The sequence below is a fragment of the Mustela lutreola genome, chromosome 2 (genome assembly GCF_030435805.1).
Source record: "Mustela lutreola isolate mMusLut2 chromosome 2, mMusLut2.pri, whole genome shotgun sequence".
NCBI classification, from domain to species: domain Eukaryota; kingdom Metazoa; phylum Chordata; class Mammalia; order Carnivora; family Mustelidae; genus Mustela; species Mustela lutreola.
In genome coordinates this window covers 95104288-95127782 of record NC_081291.1, presented here as the reverse complement: position 1 = coordinate 95127782, position 23495 = coordinate 95104288, and the positions used below count along the sequence as shown (strand labels likewise).

The following is a 23495-nucleotide window of genomic DNA, read 5'->3' as shown; positions in this document are numbered from 1 at the left end:
CATTTTCTTTCCTCATATAAAATAATATCCTTTAGAAATTTCTTCAGTTTCTATTAACATCTTTATTTCTGTCATTATTCTTAAAAAATAGTTATGCTAGAAATACAGCAATGTAATATCACCTCACATATGTCATAAAGGGTAAAATTAAAAAACACTAGAAATAACAGGTGTTGGCAGGGATATGGAGAAAAAGGAGCACTTGTACACTGTTGGCAGGAATGCAAACTGGTGCAGCCATTCTGGAAAACAGTATGAAGGTTCCTCAGAAAGTTAAAAGTGGAACTACCCTGTGATCCAGCAATCACACTACTAGGTATTTACTCAAAGAATATAGGAACACCAGTTTAAAGGGATACATGCAGCCCTATGTTTATAGCAGCATTATTTACAATAGTCAAGATATGGAAGCAGTCCAAGTATTTAATGACTGATGAATGGATAAAGAAGATGTGGTGTATGTGTATACACACACAGGAATATTATTCAGCCATAAGAAAGAATGAAATCTTGTCATTTGCAACGGCATGGTTGGAGGTAGAGAGTATAATGCAAGCAAAACAAATCAGAAAAAGACAAATACCAAGTGATTTCGCTCATATATGGAATTTAAGAAAGAAAATAGGCAAGGTGGAAAAAAAAAAAGAAAGATACAAAGCAAGAAACAGACTCTTAATTATAGAGAACAATCTAATGGCTATCAGAGGGGACAGGGGTGGAGAAATGGGCTCAATAGGTGATGTGGATTAATGAGTCTAAAGACCTAACTAAAAAAACGTTGCTATGGGCTATGTTAAAGAGGTTACTGCCTGTGTTCTCGTCTAGGATTTTTATGGTTTCAGGTCTCAAGATTTGGGTCTTTCATCCCTTTTGTGTATGGTATAAGGAAGTGGTCCAGTTTTATTCTTTTGCATTTAGCTGTTCAGTGTTCCAAACTCATTTTGTTAAAGAGACTGTCTTTTCCAATTGCATATTCTCTCCTGCTTTGTTGAAGATTAATTAATGACTATGGTCATTAATTATGGTCATTAATTAATGACCATATAGTTAAGGATTTATTTCTGGGTTCTCTTTTCTATTCCGTTGATCTGTGTGTCTGTTTTTGTGCCAATACCATCCTGTTTTGATTGTTACAGCTTTGTAGAAATCTGGAAACGTGATGCCTCCAGGTTTGCTTTTCTTTCTCAAGATGCTTTGGCTACCAGCAGTCTTTTGTGGTTCCACACAAATTTTAGGATTGTTAGTTCTAGCTCTGTGAAAAATCCTATTGGTATTTTGATAGGGATTGCATTAACGGTGTAGATTGCTTTGGGTAGTGCAGACATTTTAACAATATTTGTTCTTCCAGTCTATGAGAGTGGAATGTCTTTCCATTTCTTTGTGTCGTTTTCAATTTCTGTAATCAGTGTTTTATAGTTTTCAGAGTACAGGTCTTTCACCTCTTTGGTTAGGTTTATTCCAAGGTATCTTATTATTTTGGGGTGCAGTTGTAAATGGGATTGTTTCCTTAATTTCTCTTTCTTTTCTGCTGCCTCATTATTGGTGTGGAGAAATGCAACAGATTTCTGTATTTGATATTGCTTTTGTTTTGTTGTTGTTTTGGGAGATTTTTTATATTTTATTTTTCCTTCAACTAGGCTCACACCCAGTGTGGGGCTTGAATTCATGACCTGGAGCTGAAGAGTCACATGCTCTACTGACTGAACCAGCCATACAACCTGTACATTGATTTGGTATCCTGTGACTTTACTGAATTCGTTTATCAGTTCCAGCAGTTTTTTGTGGAGTCTTTAGGGCTTCCTGTATATATAGTATATTATCTCCAAATAGTGAAAGTTTTAACTTTTTCTATAGCCAATTTGGATGCCTTTTGTTTTTGTTGTCTGATTGCTGTGGCTAGGACTTCCTGTACTGTGTTAAATAAAAGTGGTGAGAGTGGACATCCTTGTCTTATTCCTTGTTAGGGGGAAAGTTCTCAGTGTTTCCCCATTAGATGTTTGCTATGGGTGCTTCATATATGGCCATTATTATGTTGAGGTATTTCCCTCTAAACCTACTTTGTTGAGAGTTTTTATCATGAATGAACATTGTGCTTTGTTAGATGCTTTTTCTGCATCTATTGAAATGATCATATGGTTTTTATCCTTTCTCTTATTGATATGATGCATCACATTGATTTGTGAATATTAAACCACCCTTGCATCGCAGGAATAAGTCCCACTTGATTGTGGTGAATGATTTTTTAAAAATCTATTGTTGAATTCAGTTTGCTAAGTGGGGTGGGTGGTGGTTGCAGAGGAAGGGGGAAAAGCCCAACATGGGCCTCAATCCCTCGATTCCAGGATCGTGACCTGAGCCAAAGACATCCACATAACCCACTGAGTTAGCCAGATGCCTCATGAACCCCCTTCTTTTTTTTAAGATTTTAGAGAGAAAGCTCACAAGCAGAAGAAACAGCAGGCAGAGGGAGAAACAGGCTCCCCACTGAGCAAAGATCCTGATGTAGGACTCGATCCCAGGACCCCAGGATCATAATCTGAGCCGAAGGCAGACGCTTAACTGTCTGAGCCATCCAGGTGTCCCACATAAAAACCATTCTTAACTTACAGGCTACAGGTCCAGTTTGGCCCTGAGGCTATAGTTAGCCACTCCTCTACAAAGCACCTCTAAAGTTTTCAAAAACTAAGTTTTTACCTTTTTTTTTAAAATTTTAGTTAGTGAACATACAGTGCAATATTAGTTTCAGGAGTAGAATTCAGTGATTCATCATTTACAACACCCAGTAGTCATCACAGGCACCCTCTTTACTTTTTTTTTTTTTTTTAAAAAGCAAGTGCCCTCTTTAATACCCATCACCCATTCAGCCCATCTCCCATCCACCTCCCTCCCACCAACTCCCAGCTTGTCTTCTAATCTTAAGAGTCTCTTACGGCTTGTTTCCCTTTCTCCTTTTTTTTCTTTTCCCTGTTCCCCATATGTTCACTTGTTTTCTTTCTTAAATTTCACATACGAATGAGATCATATGGTACTTGTTTGTCTCTGACTGACTTATTCCACTTAGCATAATACACTCTGGCTCCATCCATGTCATTGCAGATGGCAAGATTTCATTTTTTTGATGACTGAGTAATATTCATGTGTGTGTGTGAGTGTGTGTACACACCACATCTTCTTTATCCATTCATCTGTTGATGACATCTGGCTGGGCTCTTTCCATAGTTTGGCTATTGTGGGCATTGGTGCTATAAACATTGGGGTGCAGGTGCCTTTTCAGAGGAGTACATTTGTATCTTTGGGATAAATGCCCAGTAGTGCAATTGCTGGGTCATGGGTAGATCTATTTTCAACTTTTTGAGGAACCTCCAAACTTTTCTAGAGTGGCTGCACCAGTTTGCATTCCTGACAGTGCAAGAGGGCTCCTTTTCTGTGCATCCTCACCAACACCTGTTGTTTCTTGTATTGTTAATTTTAGCCATTCTGACTAGTGTGAGGTGGTGTCTCATTGTGGTTTTGATTTGTATTTCTCTAATGATGAGTGATGTTGGCATTTTCTATGTCTGTTAGCCCTTTGGATGTCTTCTTTGGAAAGTTATCTATTCATGTCTTCTGGCTACTTCATTGCTGGTTATTTGTTTTTCGGGTGTTGAGTTTAATAAGTTCTTTTTTTTTTTTTTTAAGATTTTATTTATTTATTTGACAGAGAGAGATCACAAGTAGGCAGAGAGGCAGGCAGAGAGAGAGGAGGAAGCAGGCTCCCTGCTGAACAGAGAGCCTGACGTGGGACTTGATCCCAGGACCCTGAGATCATGACCTGAGCCGAAGGCAGTGGCTTAACCCACTGAGCCACCCAGGCGCCCGAGTTTGTTAAGTCCTTTATAGATTTTGAATACTAACTCTTTATCTGATGTTATTTGCATCTATCTTCTCCCATTCAATAGGCTTTTAGTTTTATTGTTTTCATTGCTGTGCAAAAGTTTTTTATCTTTATGAAGTCCCAGTAGTTCATTTTTGCTTCCCTTGCCTAAAGCAGTGTGTTTAGTAAGTTACAAGGCCAAGGTTAAGAGGATGTGGCCTGTGTTCTCCTCTAGGATTTTGGTGGTTTCCTATCTCAACATTTAGGTCTTTCATCATTTTGAATTTATTTTGGTATATGGTGTAAGAAAGTGGTTCAGTTTCATTCTTCGTGTTGCTATCCAGTTTTTCTTTTCCTAACACCATTTGTCGAAGAGACTTTTTTCCATTGGATGTTATTTTCCTGCTTTGTCAAATACCAGTTGACCATACAGTTAAGGGTCCATTTCTGGGTTCTTTGTTCTGTTCCATTGATCTATGTGTCTGTTTTTGTGCCAGTCCCATGCTGTCTTGAGGACTACAGCTTTGTAATAAAGCTTAAAATCCAGAATCATGATACCTCCAGTTTTTTCTTTTTCAAAATTGCTTTGGCTATTTGGGGTATTTTGTGGTTCCATGCAAATACTAGGATTGTTTGTTCCAGCTCTGTGAAAAATCTGGTAGTATTTTGATAGGGATTGCATTAAATGCACAGATTACTTTGGGTAATATGGACATTTTAACAATGTTTATTCTTCCAATCCATGAGTATGGAATGTTTTTCCATTGCTTTGTGTCCTCTTCAATTTCTTTCATAAGTGAGCTCTACTTTTCAGAGTATAGATCTTTTAACTCCATAGTTAGGTTTACTCCTAGGTATATTGTTTTTGGTGCAGTTGCAAATAGGATCGATTCCTTGATTTCTTTTCCTGCTGCTTCATTATTGCTGTATAGTAATGCAACAGATTTCTACACATTGGTTTTATATCCTGCAGCTTTGCTGAATTCGTGTATTAGTTCTAGCAATTTTTTGGTGGTCTTTCAGATTTTCTGCATATTGTATCATGTTGTCTGCAAATAGTGAAAGTTTGACTACTTCCTTGCTATTTTGGAGCCTTTCATTTCTTTTGTTGTGTGATTGCTCAGCCTAGGACTTCCAGTAGTATGTTAAACAGTACGAAGTTTTTACCATTTAAACTTTTGGTCTTGATTCACCAGTGCTTATCCATATTAGGGATTATATATTTTGTTACTGACAGTTATGTTTTTTTCTTCTCCTTATCTGTCAGCCAACTTGATTCTGAAATGTAATAGTTGAAACTATTTGCTTGAGTCCTTCATCAGTTCTCTTAAATCCATATTGTAGTAACTAAACAGCTGTAATATCAATATGAAAATTTTAGGAGTTTTTGAAAAATAGGTAACCATAAAAAAATAACCATAATTCTCTTTATTATATTCATACAGTTATTTCCATGTGAAGGGCTTGATCACGTAGGCCTGTTACTTCTGTTTTTTTCCTTAACAATATTTTCTCAATTCTTTTGTGAATTAGCGAAACCAATTTTGGGACTGAGACAAACCCAAAGAGTTATTGGAGTCCCCTAATTTTCAATTAATTGAAGTTTCTAGTATACTAGGAATACCTGCAACAGTGACATGATTGCTCTTGTCATTCCTAATGGAAGGTGGAAATAATAACTGTATTCTTGGTAGCCAAGAAGATGGGGTGGGTTTGTGTCCTTTCCTCGGGGTGTATTTACTGAGCCTTATTTTTTGTGAGTGGGGTTACTATTCTCAGGCTTCGTGTTACCTTAAAATGTAAGATAAATCCTCTGCTAGAAAACATTTATTTTTCTCTTTCAGTTGAAGCTGTGAAGTCTGAAGTTGAGCCCTTTAATGACTCTACTCATATTTCTCTGCCAGAAGAAAACCAGTCTTCTGTCACTTGTTGCTTCCCTGACCCTTCTACAATTACCGAAGAAGGTTTATTTAGCCAAAAGAGTTTCCTTGTTTTGGGCTTTAGTAATGAAAATGAATCTAATATTGCAAATATCATAAGAGAAAATGCTGGAAAAATCGTGTCCCTTCAGAGCAGAATTGTTGCTGATTATGCTGTGGTTCCTCTGCTGGGGTGTGAAGTAGAAGCAACTGTGGGAGAAGTTGTCACAAATACGTGGCTGGTAAGAAGACCCTGTAGCAGTTGAAGTGTAGTGTTGAAGGATAGCAGATGCTGAGAGTGTTAATGATTATTTCCTAGGTGAATTGTTGTTTGAGCGAGATTTAGGTTTTGCCTTTACCAAAGGGAATTGTAAGATAGGAAAATGTACAAGCTTCTTGGCCCCAAGCCTGGCAGAGTAGAACTTATTATTTCCCTGGGGCCACAGCAGCAACATTCCTTCTTAAGAAGTTACCCTAGGTCATCTCCTACTATTTCAGTCCTCCCTGTTGTCTCACAACCAAAAGCATGTGTGCACTTTCAGATTATTCTTTTTTATTTTGTTTATTTTATTTTTTGTTCTTTTTATTTCTTATTATATCTTTTTAATTGACTGAACAGTGGTAATTTCATCATTTTTTTACTTTCCAAGAGTTAAGAGGAAAATTTATAAACTAATACTTGGGAAGAAATTAAATTTACAGCAGTATTTAGCAAGTTAAATGATAAACCTGCCTGATCTCAATATCCTGTATGGTGAATTAATTTTTTTAATATCATGTGAAATGTATTGAGAATGAGCATATACAAGGTTATCTTAAATTGCTTTTCATGTAAACTCAAATTACTGGTAGTGTAAAAACCAGTTTTAAACCACTGGCTTTATTTCAGGTTGGCATTCTTGTGTTTCTTGTTTCTAAAAGGTAACCTGCATAGACTATCAAACTTTAATTGATCCAAAGTCAAATCCTCTCTTCATGCCAGTCCCAGTGATGGCAGGAATGACTCCTTTAGAGGATTGTGTTATTTCATTCAGCCAGTGTGCAGGAGCAGAAAAAGATTCGTTGACATTCTTGGCAAATCGCCTTGGAGCAAGGTATGTAGTATTTTTTGTGCACCTGCTATCATGGTGTATCTTCTATCTGTTTTGACTTATTGGTGAATATTTAAATTGAAATTGGGCCAGGTGTCTTTATAATATTTATGGGTTGGGTATAGTGTACCTATGTGATGGCTCAGTACTACTAGATGGATACCTGGCAGAGGTTCAGACCATGGGCATTAGTGCTCACCTACCAGCAGAGAGAATGTGTAAAGCTCATACAAGAGCCATTACTGAATATGGCATATCCAAGCTTTATTCCCTTCCATGGGTCCATTTGGGAGATTTATTTTTTTTCAGTAATGAATACTTGGGAAGGAAAAAAAAAATGGACTTGAAAGTTACTTCCAAATTCCAAATTAATCCAGCCCCTAAGTTAACCTTAGGTGGTAACTGTTTTAAAATGAAGTAAAAAACTGTTCTAACAGTAAATGTAAAGGAACTCAACTTTTATATTTTAAAAAAAAAGTTCTTTTTTTTTTTTTTTTTTTTAAGATTTTATTTATTTATTTGACAGACAGAGATCACAAGTAGGCAGAGAGGCAGGTAGAAAGAGAGAGAGGAGGAAGCAGGCTATCCGCTGAGCGGACAGCCCGATGCAGGGCTCAATCCCAGGACCCTGGGATCATGACCTGAGCTGAAGGCAGAGGCTTTAACCCACTGAGCCACCCAGGCGCCCCCAAAAAAATTTCTTTTAGATTAGATCTTGAAGCAACACTTAAAATGACTTTAAAGAGACACACCCAAAACAAACTGATTCAGAACATCTGAAAAAAAAAAAGAAAAAAGAAAAAGATGGGCAAAGGTATGTCAAAGAAATGCAAACAAAAGGAAAGGAGGGGTTGCAGTTCTAATGTCAGACAAGTTTGGATTCAAATGAAGAGGCATTAAATAAGAAAAAGAAGAGTGCTATAAATAGGTATTCACACTAAAGTTAAAATATATATATATATATATATTTGTCTTATTCATAAGACAAAACAATAGGAGATACAAGATGGAATCAGCAGAAATACATTACTTGTAAGACTTTAATTCCCATCTTTTACTTCATGAGAGGTCCTATAGAAAACAGGGAAGGGGCGCCTGGGTGGCTCAGTGGGTTAAGCCGCTGCCTTCGGCTCAGGTCATGATCCCGAGGTCCTGGGATCGAGTCCCGCATCGGGCTCTCTGCTCAGCAGGGAGCCTGCTTCCCTCTCTCTCTCTGCCTGCCTCTCTGTCTACTTGTGATCTCTCTCTGTCAAATAAATAAATAAAATCTAAAAAAAAAAAGAAAAGAAAACAGGGAAGGATCTAGATTTCAATAGCATAGACATAAAACATACCGTTTCATGTGCCTGTAGAACACTTATAAACATTGCCTATAATGAAACTGGCCACAAAGAAAACCTCAGTAAATTCCCTAAAATAGGAAGAGTGCAGACCATACTCTCTAATCATGAGTAAAGACTAGAAATGAATAGTATAAATAGAAAATGAAAAGACCCTATAAACTGGACATTTTAGAACTATTTCATAACTCTTGGTTCCAAGGGGGATTCAAACCCATTTATAAGCCTAGAAGTCATTTATCAACACAATGGTAATAAGCAATCCCAGTGCCCAGATTGTATCCTTAAATACCATTTCCTGCTAAAAGAAACTAAAATGTAAAGAAATGATTAATTCCAGGGGTGCCTGGGGGGTTCAGCCCATTAGGCATCTGCCTTCATCTCAGGTCATGATCCCAGTGTCGTGGGATTAAGCCCCATGGCCGGTTTCCTGCTCAGTGGAGAGCCTGCTTCTCCCTCTACCCACCCCCCATATCTGTGCTCATACTCATGCTCACTTGCTCGCTCGCTACCTATCTCTCTCTCTCTCTGCACTCTCTCAAAGTCTTTATGTGTGTGTGTGTGTGTGTGTGTGTGTGTAAAAATTTATATATATGTATAGTCTTTATATATGTATACATGTATAATATGTATACATGTATGTACATATTATACGTATATATACATACACACACACATACATTTATTTATTTATTTATTTATTTATTTATTGATCTGGGGCAAAAAGCTGCCAGTGAGTCTGGAACATTTTGTCAGACCAGATAGCGAGGACTACTAAGAAAGTTGCATCAAAGGACCTCTGCAGGCCAAAGACAGGACAATTTAAGTACCACTAGACAGAATAATGGCAGTGTATCCAAGCACATCAAATAATGTTTAAATCATAATATTATAATAACACCAGACCAAGCTAATTGGTCATATTGAAAGATGCTGGGAAACCAGCCTGTTATTTTGAAAGCTGTTAGAGAAAGGATCAAGTATTTATCCTGCCTTTCCTATGTAATCTGTATAAGGGTACCATAATAATGGATAAGACAGCGTTTCCCTTTAAGAGGTGTTCCAACACCCTGGGGATAAAAATATATGTTTATTAAAAAAAATTTTTAAATTTTAAAAATATAGGTGTTCCAACAAATAAATGAAGAAGGGTGGGGTTATAATTCCTAATGAATGAAAACATCTAGGCCCTGAAAATCAATAATCATGTAATAAAGAGGAAAACAGACATCATGTGCCTCCTGATGAACACACGGCCACCTTAAAGTGGCCTTACAAAAATGATAAAACCTCTATCTGATGAAGCCTCTGGATTCAACTACTGATTTATAGGAAGTAGGAGAATAGCATGTAAACTATAGCACAGAAATGCAATTAGCAAAATTCAGGCTCTGAGATAACTTTATGTTATAAATAATACAGTGTCTTCAACAAATATCTATTAAGGGGATAGGGAAAGAGGATGGATCCTATAACTAAAAAGACAAAACTGTAGGGTTTAAGAATGCACTATGTGATAAAACTAAAGAAAGGTAAGGAAGTTATTGCCATAAATATCCAAATAGATTATAATCACCAAGTTTTGTATTTCTTTTCTCGCTATGTTCTGTATTTGAATTAAGCTAAACAATGAAAACCTTTTTTTAAAAAAACTGAAGTTGCAGAAGATCTAGAAAGTAACAATAGCAAAAGTATGACACCAGGTTCCATGGGGTAAACTAAAGCAGTGCTTGGAGAAAAACTCCATAAAGTGGCTATGTAGCAAATTAATATACAGAAATCATTGACCTTCATACCAGCCAGTTAGGAAAGTTGATGAAAACTAAGTTTACAATGAGAGATAAAATACCTACCAGAGGGGCGCCTGGGTGGCTCAGTGGCTTAAGCCTCTGCCTTCGGCTCGGGTCCTGATCCCGGGGTCCTGGGATCGAGCCCCGCATCGGGCTCTCTGCTCGGCAGGGAGCCTGCTTCCTCCTCTCTCTCTGCCTGCCTCTCTGCCTACTTGTGACCTCTGTCAAATAAATAAATAAAATCTTTAAAAAAAAAAAAAAATACCTACCAGAAGGTTTAACATGAAACTTGCAAGAGCTACAGAAGTTTATAAAATGCTATTAGGGAAACAGTAGAAAAGATATCCATGTTCTCGGAAAGAAGATTATAAAGAAGTTTCTGTTGTCTCCTATATTACTATATAAATTTAACATCCCAGTTAAAATGCTGCCCAAATTTTTTAGGGATAGCATTAAGCAAACTAAATTCTTGAATTCATAAGTAAAGTTTAGCAAGCAAGAAAGTCATAAAAATTCTAGAATAGTTATTTAGTTATTAGTTATTTAGTTATTAGTTAATAGTTATTTATATTTTGTAATTAAATAGATTTTGTATTTAAATATATTTTGTAAAACCTCACTAAATAGTAGTGTGGATTTTATAAGTTGCAGAAAGTTTAGTGAGTGAACAGAAAGTCTAGAAATAGACCCAAATACAAACAGGTTATTTTTGGGGTGCCCTGGTGATAGTTAAACATCTGCCTTCGGCTCAGGTCATGATCTTAGGGTCCTGGAATTGGGCCCCACATCAGGCTACCTGCTCAGTGGGGAGTTGGACTCTCCCTCTCCTCCTCTCCCTCCTCCTGCATGTGCTCTCTCTCAAATAAATAAAATCTTTATTAAACAAAAAAGTGATATTCCAAGTCATTGAAGAAGAGAGATGGCTTATTCAGTAAATAGGATTCAATAAAGTTAGAGCCACATCTCATACCATAATAAGTACCAAATGGATCAGTGAGTTAAATGTGAAAAATGAAACCATGAAATTGCTAGGAAAAATGTGGGAGATTTAAAGCATCTTAAAAGTGGAGACTAGAGCATAAAACCTAGCAGTTGTTAAAAAAAATTTCTGTTTAAATGTTAAGTGGTGGACTTCTCTTTCTGCCCCTATGTTCTCTGTGTTTAATATCTGTCATCTTGAGCAAGTCACTTAATTCTATCTTCTTTTTCTTTTTCTTTGCATTTTTTTAAGTTAACATATAATGTATTATTAGCTCCAGGGGTACAGGTCTGTGAATCGTCAGGCTTACACAGTTCACAGCACTCATACCCTCCCCAATGTCCATGACCCAACCACCTTCTCATTTAATTGTATCTTTTCCCAGGTTGTATCTTTACAATATTTTGTAAAAGGAATGCCTGGATGGCTCAGTGGGTCAAGTATCTGCCTTAGGCTCGCATCTTAATTCCATGGTCCTGGGATCGAGTCCCAGGTCATAATCCCACGGTCCTGGGATCAAGTCCCACATTGGACTCCCTGCTCAGTGGGGATCCTGCTTCTCCCTCTGCCTGCTCTGCCTGCCACCCGCCCTTGTACTCACACACATTCTCTCTCTCTCTCTCTCTCTCTCTCTGGCAAATAAAATCTTTCCCAAAAACCCCCAATATTTTGTAACATACTAGTACTTCCCAAATATTCATAAGAGATTGTGTCTGAAAATGCTTTGCAAAGACATAGTGGACTGGAAGGATACAGTGTGTTATTCATACCCTTTCTGTGCTCCCTAGCTATTCCATGCCTCCTTTTGGGAAGAAAGACCCAATATGGGTAGGTGATGACTAATTAAGGAGGTAATTTTCCTGATTAGTTCTTGAAAGTCTAGTTTAATTTTCTTAATGTTTTTATAAAACTTTTACTGTAGCAATACATTTTTACCTTAGAGTAGTCATGTAAGAGGTTTTGAAAATATATGAGCTTTTTATCAGCGAGTATTATACATAGAAGTCTAACAACAGTTGTATTAGAAACTTCTTCTTAGCTTGCTCAGTTGTGTTTATGACCATTTGTTTTTATTTAAATATAATTTTCAGCGTTCAAGAATTCTTTGTTCGCAAATCCAATGCAAAGAAAGGCATGTTTGCCAGTACACATCTTGTATTGAAAGAACCAGGTGGTTCTAAGTATGAAGCTGCCAAGAAGTGGAATTTACCAGCAGTCACCATATCTTGGCTGTTGGAGACTGCTAGAATGGGAAAGAGAGCAGATGAAAGCCATTTTCTGATTGAAAAGTCTGCTAAAGAAGGTTAATACTTTTATCTTGTCCTTTTATATGTATTTTACAATTTGATGGTCTCTGGAATATGAATATGTTGAATCTTGTTTTTAGAAGTTCACTGATTTCTAGTTTTCACATTGAGTGTTGTGCACTGCTGTTGAGCATTCCTTATATGGTGGCAAAATAAATGTGTTCATAGCACAGATTTAATTTTTATCTGCTCTCTACTACAGGCAGTGTCTGAAAGCTGGAAGATACAAAACAATCTGGAAGCATTCTGGGGTCTCAGTGTTTGAAGTCCAAATTTGTGGGCTAGAATCCCATTTATTGTTTCTTCTGTGGCTCACATTGACACACCATGTCATTCATGTGCTCTCTCTTCCTCTCATCTTTGGACTTCTGCATCTTTTCTCTGGCCCACCTCATGGTTGCCTCTTTGTCCATATCTTTCAGCCCTCCAAGCTTGGATGTTATTTTCCGTTGGGAAGCCTTCCTTGACTCCCAAGTATGGCCTTTGTCTTGCCAAGTCTCCCTCCATTATTCCCTTTAAACCTTTGATCTCAGTGTTCTAATATCTAGTTTGCTTTCATGTCTCCCTACTCAGTTACAAGCTCTGAAAGGGCAAAGCATATGTGTGTCTTGTGCATAATATATTTCCATTGTCTAGCATTGGACCTGGCATGGCATAGCCATCTAATAAGTGTTTTTGTTAAATATTGAAAAAAGACTGGTGGGAGGACACAGTAGAAGATGATGGCATCCCTGGGCAAACTTCAATAGCTTGGGAACAGCTCTCAGAGCCATTATTGCTTACCCAAACAGACTGGAAATTTTAGAACTGAGGCAAAGTGATACTTAAGTCATATTAAAATTTCACTGAGAACTTTATAAAATCTTCACTGTAGTTGTTAACTCAGAGTATATGTAATTGTTTTTGGTTTTTTCCCTTAATTCTGTCATTCACCAAGATAACACTTATATAATATTTGGCAAATCATGAAGTTTATTAAAAAATACTTCAAGTTAACAATAAAATGAAACAGGAAATCTAATTTCATTAATTGTTTCAGTTGATGTTCTGTGTTTAACTCAACATATATTTTAATGTATTATTTGGTTTGTTTCTTGGAAAGTAGATATATAATTTTGTGATTTAAAATGTACTTGAGAATTTACATGAAAACTAATAATGAGACATAAAAATAGCACTTTGTGTATTCATCTTCAGAGATAAAAGATGACTAGTGGCTCACATTTGTTTCTTCTCGTTTTAAATCTCTAGAACAAAGTGTGGAAACTGAAACAACAAACAGGGTGAATCTAAACCCAGGTACTCCAGAGCATCCTGTTGCACACCTGGAAACTCATAGGAAAACAGCCGTCACGCCTTTAGATATGAACCGCTTTCAGAGTAAAGCTTTCCATGCTGTGATCTCACAACATACCAGACAGGTTTCGGCCTCCCCACCAGTGGGACAACCACTTCAGAAAGAGCCCTCCTTACATCTGGATACACCATCAAAATTTCTGTCCAAGGACAAACTCTTCAAGCCTTCCTTTGATGTGAAGGTAGGGATTACAGAATATGGTCCTTGAGTTAACAATTAATAATTCATAGTATATGAAGTAAATAGTTATAATATAACTTATAAGTTAATTGAAACTCCAAATTCTGCATCACCTCTAGTTTGTGGTAGTAAGTTCTCCAGAGATACTGGCAGATCATATTATCGAGTCCCTCCATATACTTGGGGTTGAGATAAAAGCGGGAGGTAAAATGGTGTGAAGTCGGGACTGGGTTCAAGTCCTACATCTGTCATGAGCAGTATGACTCTAGGCAGATTATTTAACATATCCAAGCATAGACTTTTTCTTTTGTATAAAGAGGATATCACTTGCTCTGAAAACTCACAGATTTATCTGAAGGATCAAATGCAATGGTGTGATGAAATAATTTTATTAACTATGATATAAACCCATTGCTACTTATGTTTTGATTCTAGCAGTATACTCAGTGCTTGCTCTCCAAAAATGTGTCTCTTATCACCTTATCTTGCAGTCACTTCCCTTGAAAAGATAGGTTAAGTCTGCATCTTTGTTTGATCTCCTGAGCACTATGGCTCCCTTTCTGAGAAATTCATTCCCAGATCAAGACATTATTTGGCGGGCGCCTGGGTGGCTCAGTGGGTTAAGCCGCTGCCTTCGGCTCAGGTCATGATCTCAGGGTCCTGGGATCGAGTCCCGCATCGGGCTCTCTGCTCAGCAGGGAGGCTGCCTCCCTCTCTCACTCTCTCTCTGCCTGCCTTTCCATCTACTTGTGATTTCTCTCTGTCAAATAAATAAATAAAATCTTTAAGAAAAAAAAAAAAAGACATTATTTGGCAATAAACGGTTTCCTCTTATTCCCCCAAAATGATTTTCTTTACTATTCCTTTAGTAGCTGTTGGCCTTTCGAATGGCTATTGAAATCATTGTTTATGATTCTTTTTATCCATGAGTCTTTGCACTGTTATTATACTAGTCATCTATTGGAGTTTTGCTGGTAGGGTATTAAGAAGCAAGGTTCTGGGACACCTGGGTGGCTCACTCATTTAAGTGTCTGACTCTTGGCTCAGGTCTTGATCTCAGGGTCTGGAGTTCAAACCCAATATTAGGCTCCATGCTGGGCATGGAGCCTATTTAAAAAAAAAAAAAAAAAGGCAACATTCTAATAATTTTTACTGGTGTGTTAAGAAGTAGGTTTATAGAATTTATAGATTGTTCATCTTCAGAAAATAAATATAAATTGATACTTTGGATAGTTTCACTAAGCAGAACCTGTGCTTGAAAAAGTAACTTTTTGTGCTATGATTAACACTGCTCATTATGCCTTAAGAAATAGAGAAAAATCACTGGTTTGAGACCTGAGATCTAGAATCAGCCTTCTCCTTTGCTTCTTGCTGTCTTTGAAAGAGGTCAACCTCTTTGGGCTCTATCATCTTTATCTATAAAATCATAGGGTATATCTAGATGATTGATCTCTAAGGTCTCTTAGCTCACAAACTATTTTTTTTTTAAGATTTTATTTATTTATTTGACAGAGGCAGAGAGGCAGGCAGAGAGGGTGGGGGGGAAGCAGGCTCCCTGCTGAGCAGAAAGCCCCATGCGGGGCTTTATCCCAGGACGCTGGGATCTTGACCTGAGCCAAAGGCAGAGGCTTTAACCCACTGAGCCACCCAGGCACCCCCACAAACTTTTTGAATAGTAGATGAAATGACACTAGTAGGGAAGAAAATAAGAATATTCCCTGTCATTGACACTGTTCTTCTTTAGATACCTTGCAGAAAGCTGATGGTTCTAAATAGTCTCAGTGAAGACACAAAACATATTTAAAAGTTTTATTATTTAGAGTCATAGTTCACTTAGGAGTGTTTTTTTTTTTTCTTTCTTTCTTTTGGGGTGGTGGTTTGGGGGACTTTTATCTTTTTGGTAATACATAAAATGGTACTTCTTCTTACAATCAGTGCTTCTTCAAATTGATGTAATATGGTATATTGAACTTTGTACTCTGAAAACAGAAGGGGCCATAAAATAATCACAAAATTGAATACATTAGGCCTCATATTTTAAAAATCTCCTATTTAATTTTTAATTGGCATCAGAGAAGTACAGCAGATGTGCTGCTAAATGATATGTTAAAGTTAAGTTAAAGTTAAAATATGTTAAAGTTAACAGCTGGAAGGCTACTGTACATGTTCAGAAGATCATTGCCAGGTACCTTAGAGCCTTCCTTATGCCTCTCCTTCATCACTGTTTCCTCCTTCCTCCTGAAGGTAACACTCCTGACTTCTAACACTAACTTTGTTATCCTTGTTTTTTTTACTTTTAAATATTATATATTATGAATATAATATATATTCTTTTTTTGTTCAGCCTTTGTTTGAAAGCTGTGTCCCTGTTCCTTTAACTTTAGTTCATTGATTCCATTGCTGCAGAATATTCCATTAAATGAGTATACCATAATTGAGTGCTGTGAAGTGTATAAACCTGGTGATTCACAGACCTGTACCCCTGGGGATAAAAATATATGTTTATAAAAAATAAAAAATTTTTAAAAAATGAGTATACCATAATTTACATTTAGATGGCTACTAGATTTTTGCTCTTACAAATCATGTAGACATTCTTGTGCATGTCTCTTAGAATATGTGTGCATGCATTTCTTTTTGGTATATACCTAAAAGTGAACTTGCTGGGAGAGCAACTTTAGTAGAGACTGACAAATTGTCAAAGTGGTTGTACCAGTTAATAGTCCTACTAGTAATGTGTTGAGCACCCAGTGTTCCCCATCCTTCTCAATAAAGAATTATAAGGTTTGAGGTTATTATTGTTAATATTGTTTTTACTTTTCACTTGGAAATAATTTCTTTAAAATGTTGCAAAATAAAAATACTAGGAGGAATACTCATATACCCTTTGTTCAGAAATAGAGTTTTCATTACTTTCCAGATGGAAACACTTTTTATTATTTTATTACATTGTGATCAGAGTGTTGTTTATAATATTTCTACGTCATAGAACTTACTGATGTTTGTGCCCTGATATATGTCAATTTTTGAGAACATTGCTTGATTTTGTGAGAACATTTTATGAGCAGATATATTCTCCAACATGGATAGTCTTTGCTGTACACAGGCATACACACAAGATCGAACTTCTTGATAATGTTGTTTAGATCTTTTATATCCTTTCCTGTTTTTTGGTCATTTAACTCACTCATACTATGTGTTGTTTTTAAGTTACAATAATATGGTGTGTTTCTCTTTCTTGGATCTTGTGTGGTTTTGTTTTTAGATAAATGATTGGTGTATGTTAACTAGTACATAGATATTACAACTATTAATGTAACTTGAAATGTGTTCTTTTTCTCATGTAATAGTTTCTGGCTTGAGGTCTACTTTGGTATCAGGATTTCAATCCGTACCATTTTATGATTTTCATTTGCATTATAATCCTGTGTAATCCTTCATTTTAGCCTTTGGAGATTGCTGCATTTTAAAGGTAGAATTGAGCATAGAATTGAGATTGGCTTTATGAGCCATTTAAAAAAATCTTTTCCTTTTGGGGTGCCTGAGTGGCTCAGTGGGTTAAAAGTTAAAACCTCTGCCTTCGGCTCAGGTCATGATTCCAGGAACCTGGGATCGAGCCCCACATCGGGCTCTCTGCTCAGCAGGGAGCCTTCTTCCTCACCCCCCTCTGCCTGCCTCTCTGCCTACTTGTCATCTCTTGTCTGTCAAATAAATAAATAAAATCTTAAAAAAGAAAAATCTTTTCCTTTCAACCAGGTGACTTAATCTATTCACATTTAATATGATTTCTATTTGGTCTCAATTCTGTCATATATTATAATTAGTTTACGTTATGTATGTATGTTACATGTTTCTTCAGGTATCATGTCCTCTGTTTTTGCTTTTGTTTTTGTTTTCCTTTTATTTAGGAAAGGGTTTATTAGTTTTATTCTTAAGGTGCCCTTAAACCCCTATCTTAACCTTATGTCAGTTGTAAATTATATGATTTGACCCCTACTACTGTTGCAGTCAGTAATCTTATTCTGGTTCCCCATTTTCTCTCTTCCACTGTTTTTTTTTTTCCTTCAATTTTTTATAAACATATATTTTTATCCCCAGGGGTACAGGTCTGTGAATCATCAGGTTTACACACTTCACAGCACTCACCAAAGCACATACCCTCCCCAATGTCCATAATCCCACCCCCTTCTCTCAACCCCCGTCCCCCCAGCAACCCTCAGTTTGTTTTGTGAGATTAAGAGTCACTTACTGTTTTTAATTACATTTATCAACTTTGTCAGAAGATAAAATGTTTATTATTTTTTTTTAACCCATGAACCTCACCCTTGTTTAGTCTTAACTCTACAATCAAATATGTGAAATGCTTACTGTCATTAAGGACGAATGCACTACAGGAGGAAGTGCATCCTCTAGAATATTTGAGAAGGACATATGTACAATATTTCCTGAGTTCTGCACATTCAAAACCTTTACCAGGGCCTTGTTTATTCAACAGATTGGATGTATTGTTCTTGGTTTGCATTTTTTTTTCTTGAGTTTCCTGAAAATGCGACTCTACTGCTTCCTTTCTTTGTATATGTTTTTGAAATTTCTGATGCCAGTCTAACTATGTTGTTTTTGTAAGTTATTTTATCTTTTTTGCCAGAAAGCCATGTGGCGTTTTCTTTTATCTTTAAAATCTAATGATTTGGGGCGCCTGGGTGGCTCAGTGGGTTAAGCCGCTGCCTTCGGCTCAGGTCATGATCTCAGAGTCCTGGGATCGAGTCCCGCATCGGGCTCTCTGCTCGGCAGAGAGCCTGCTTCCCTCTCTCTCTCTCTGGCTGCCTCTCTGTCTACTTGTGATTTCTCTCTGTCAAATTAATAAATAAAATCTTTAAAAAAAAAAAATAAATAAAATAAAATCTAATGATTTTACAAGGGTATGTGTAGATAATGATTGATCTTCATCAGATTTCCTTAGTACATGGCAGGTGTTTAAATGTTTGGAATTTGAATCCTCTAAATTTTTGATCTGAGAGAGTAGATGAATGGAGCTCTGGTCAGCTGAGTTGAATGGAACAGGTTGGGATCAGGGCCTCAGACCGAGAGTTTGTATTTTCGACACATAAAGTTGGAGATCCCTGTTAGACGTCCAAGTACTGTTGTCAGATAGGCAATTACATGCATAGCTTGAAGTTTGGATAATGATCTGGGCTAGAGAAAGAAATTTGGGGATTTGAGTTTGTAGGTAGTTATTCAAGCATTGTATGAAGTTGCAGTAACTGAAGCAGTATGTCATCACATGAGTACTCATATTGATAAACAGGATTACACCCCACAGATTGGAAAATGTATTATATGATAAAGGTAGCATTCAAATCAGGAAGCTGAGTAACCATCTGAGAAAACAGTTGGGATGAAAACTCACCCCTTACACCAGAATAAATTCCAGAGGATTAGATATTTAAATATAAGAAATGAAGGCATAAAGATTATAGGAACAGGCCATGAAAGAGTAAGTTTTTTTTTTTCAGTAATGCCAGCATTAGGAGGACCTTTTTAACTATAACATATACCTCAAAAGAAATAAGAGTCATATGAATCTGACAGCATTAAAAAATTCTCCACATTCAACTGCAGATTTTATAAATGTACAATAAAAGTATTTAAAAATTCTCCATGGCAAAGTGGTGATGCAACATGGGGGCTTAAGTGGGTAGAAGAAGAATCAATGAAACAAGATGGAATTGGGAGGGAGACAAACCATAAGTGACTCTTAATCTCACAAAACAAACTGAGGGTTGCTGGGGGGAGGGAGTTTGGGAAAAGGGGGTGGGATTATGGACATTGGGGAGGGTATGTGCTTTGGTGAGTGCTGTGAAGTGTGTAAACCTGGTGATTCACAGACCTGTACCCCTGGGGATAAAAATATATGTTTATAAAAAATAAAAAATTAAAAAAATAAAAATAAAAAAATAACTAGGTAAAAAAAAAAATTCTCCATGGCAAAAATTGACAGCAAATTGAAAAGAAATGTGCATATATCTCAATGTATATGTATGCATATAAACTCTTAGAAATATATTCAGACAAGTGAATAAAAAAAGAAAAAGCAGGGCCCCTGACTCTCAGTGTCAGGTCACTATCTCAGGAACATGGCATCGAGCCCTGTGTCTGGGTCAAGCTCTGCTTGAGATTCTCTCTCTCCCTCTACCCCTCCCCCAACAGTCTCCCTCCCTCTAAATAAATAAATAATTTTTTTTTTTTAAGACAAAGTAATGGGGAAAATGGGCAAAGTTAGGAAGAGATAGCTGTCACAAAAAAATTAAATGGAAATATTATACATTCATAAAAATGTTTAATCTTATTTAGTATTAAAAGGTGGAAAATTAGAGCATACAGTTAAATTTTTTTAACCTATCAGATGGGCCAAAAAGAAAAATCTGATTACCCACTGGTGCTGTCAAACATGTTAGGAAACATTCTAATGCTTTGTTCATGATGTGAACAATGTCAGCATTGTTACATAAATTTTGCTTAAATGTTTCCTTTTGCAAAATGATGTGTGTATAAGGTTGTTCGTTGCATCATCATACTGGCAAAAGATTGTTAATCTAAATATTCATCAGTTGAATAGTGGTAAATCCAATCAGCTGTGTGCATGGAATACTATACAGATGGAAAAGAGAATGAGCAGCGCGGCCTGAATAACAGTGGCCCCTTCTCATGAGGGAACTGTAGGTGACATAGAAACAGGAATATATTTTGTCCTTTTGAGGATTTTTCACAATTCTCAACTCCGTCAATTTATTAACCTTACAGGTCAGATCTTGCTTATATCCATCCTTGCTTGTTTCCTTCCATGTTTATTGTTCATTCATTTTGCTTAATTTTATCTGCACCTCCCGCTCTGAGATTCAGCCCAAATGTGATGAGCACAGCTGAAAATGTGAGCATGTTGTGAGTCTCTTTGGACTCATTTGCTGAACAGTATGAATTTTTTTTTAATTATGTTCAGATGCATTTAATACTTCATTCTTTTTGTTTGAAAGAAAACTGGAGGAGGCTAAAGCTATAATCCAGTTAATTTTGAGGTTTATCTCTTCTCTCTTTACCTCTCCCTTCCTCTTTCCTTATACTATTTACCTTCCTTTTTCCTTCTGTCCCATCTTCTTCCCTCCTGTCCTTTTCTCCTCTTCCTCCTACATTTCTTTCTCCCCTAACATACATATAGGATGCACTTGCAGCCTTGGAAACTCCAGGAGGTCCTAGCCAGCAGAAAAGGAAACTGAGTACGCCACTTTCAGAAGTCATTGTCAGAAACTTGAAACTTGCTTTGGCAAATAGCTCTCGAAATGCTGTTGCTTTGTCTGCCAGCCCTCAGCTGAAGGATGCCCAATCGAAGAAGGTAGAATTAGATCTCTTATTAAAAGAAAATTATAGATAAAATATTTCAAACAATAATAGTTGACCTTATGTCTTTTCTTTTCCATGGGCAGGAAGAAGCCCCCAAACCACTTCACAAGGTAGTGGTATGTGTGAGTAAGAAACTCAGTAAGAAACAGGGTGAACTGAATGGGATTGCAGCCTCTCTAGGAGCAGATTACAGGTAGGTGACACATCTTTCTGTTTTGGTACTGATATTGTCTAAACATATAGGAAAACCTAAACCTATTGTGTACATTCACAAAGGAACATTTACTTTGCCTTTTAACATGCCATATTGTCTGCAGTATCTCCAGTTGATTTGTCATTTACTTCAGCCTTGGAAAATACCCTTTCCAGTTATCAATTCACATTGATACATGTATTATTTAGGGTTTGTGCAACCCATATGTGAGAACCTATTTTGTACCACTCACTATTCTAGAAACTTGGGTTCCATGAATTATGAGTACAATCTAGAAGAATTCTTGCCTAATGTATTTAATAAAAGATTCATAGGTATATTGACTTATATGAGGTGTGAGATTAAGCATATTTGTACCTTAGTGTGTTTCAGAGTAGAGCTCTTCTGTGAGCAGTACTGCAGCCATCCAGGCATTCAGTGGTCTTTTGTAGACTGGTTTAATTTCTATTTATTTTCACTACTTTTGGAGACAGAGATTATCATATCTGCCCTCCACCTGACAGCCAAGCTAGAGACAGACCTCCAGCAGAGATGGCATGTGTGCCAGGGATTGAGAGAGCCTTACCCGTGCCAGCCAATCCTGAGTCCCTCGTATTCCACTGTCTGCGGTGCTACCTTTCTTGATCGCTTCTATTCAGCCATTTATAGATAACATAATGATTGGTTCTACAAGTCGTAGTTTGAGAAACACATTTGGCTCTATCTTCCCTTTTAGTTAAGTGTTATTTTGGTTAGCTTGCTATTTGATAGATCAGGAGAATAAAAATAAAATGTATCTGAGAGAGTTAAAAGCATTTTAATGTGTTTAGTATATCTGTTGTAGAAAAGAAAAAGTTTTTTACCTTTTAGAACTAATAATTATATTACCTGCTTTGTGTATTATTATATAATATCTACTATATGATTATATATTATCATATTACCTTTTACCAGTTGCTGAGCTCTTAGTATGAGCCAAGCTTTATCTATCTCATTTCATTCTTAAGAGTCTTGTGAGGGTATGTGTATTTGTCAAAATTGAACGCTTTATTGTATATTCACTTGGCATCTGTACTTGATATAAGACATAAAAGGAACCTGTAGAACTTGACTTTTATTAAGACTTAAGATGATAGTCCTCGGGGCACCTGGGTGGCTCAGTGGGTTAAAGCCTCTGCTTTCGGCTCAGGTCATGATCCCAGGGTCCTGGGATCGAGCCCCACATCGGGCTCTCTGCTCAGCAGGGAGCCTGCTTCCTTCTCTCTCTCCCTGCCTCTCTGCCTACTTGTGATCTCTGTCAAATAAATAAATAAAAATCTTTTTAATAATATAAATAAATAAATAAATAAATAAGATGATAGTCCTCGGGGCACCTGGGTGGCTCAGTGGGTTAAAGCCTCTGCCTTTGGCTCAGGGTCATGATCCTAGGGTCCTGGGATCGAGCCCCACATTGGGCTCTCTGCTCAGGGGGGAGCCTGCTTCCTCCTCTCTCTCTGCCTGCCTCTCTGCCTACATGTGATCTCTCTCTGTCAAATAAATAAATAAAAATCTTAAATTTAAAAAAAAATTCTAGTCCTCTCAGTGTGAAAATAGAATCTGTTACTGAAATTGGTAAGTAATTCAGATTTAACTGATTAAAAGTTTGCTTAAATCTATTCCTTGGGACACCTGGGTAGTGCAGTCAGTTCAGCCAAAACTCTTGGTTTTGGCTCAGATTGTGATTTCAGGGTCATGAGATTGAGCACCAGGCTCTGCACTCAGCAAGGAATCTATTTAAGACTTTGTCTCCCTCTCCCTCTGTCCCTCCACCCCTACCCCCAACTTGTGCACATGCTTACTCACTCTCTAAATAAATTAAATCTTTAAAAAAAATCTATTCCTGAAAGGGATTTCTCAGACTTGGTGTTAGATGAGAGAGAAGAACACTTTAATACGTAGAGGTTACAATATGTAACCTCTGTTTATATATGTTTATAGAGTAATGTGTTCTCAAATGAAAACTGTCCTACTTTTTCCCATCCATAAACTAGAACCTGAACATCCTGAAGAGATTACCTGACACACCTCCTGCTTCCCACTGTTAAACACCTA

The 23495-nt window shown here is 37.0% G+C and overlaps 1 protein-coding gene across 5 annotated transcripts in view; it reads left to right on the top strand.

Moving 5' to 3' along the window:
* Positions 1-23495, top strand: part of TOPBP1 (DNA topoisomerase II binding protein 1) — a 63713-nt gene that overhangs the window by 15941 nt on the left and 24277 nt on the right. For 4 of the 5 annotated variants that reach the window (XM_059162641.1, XM_059162640.1, XM_059162638.1 and 1 more), the window contains 6 exons: positions 5698-6014; positions 6694-6866; positions 12064-12275; positions 13531-13817; positions 21030-21203; positions 21295-21404. In XM_059162641.1, the coding sequence (XP_059018624.1) occupies positions 5698-6014; positions 6694-6866; positions 12064-12275; positions 13531-13817; positions 21030-21203; positions 21295-21404 (1273 nt within the window). The remainder of the gene's footprint in view (positions 1-5697; positions 6015-6693; positions 6867-12063; positions 12276-13530; positions 13818-21029; positions 21204-21294; positions 21405-23495) is intronic. The other variant, XM_059162642.1, reaches the window with a different exon arrangement.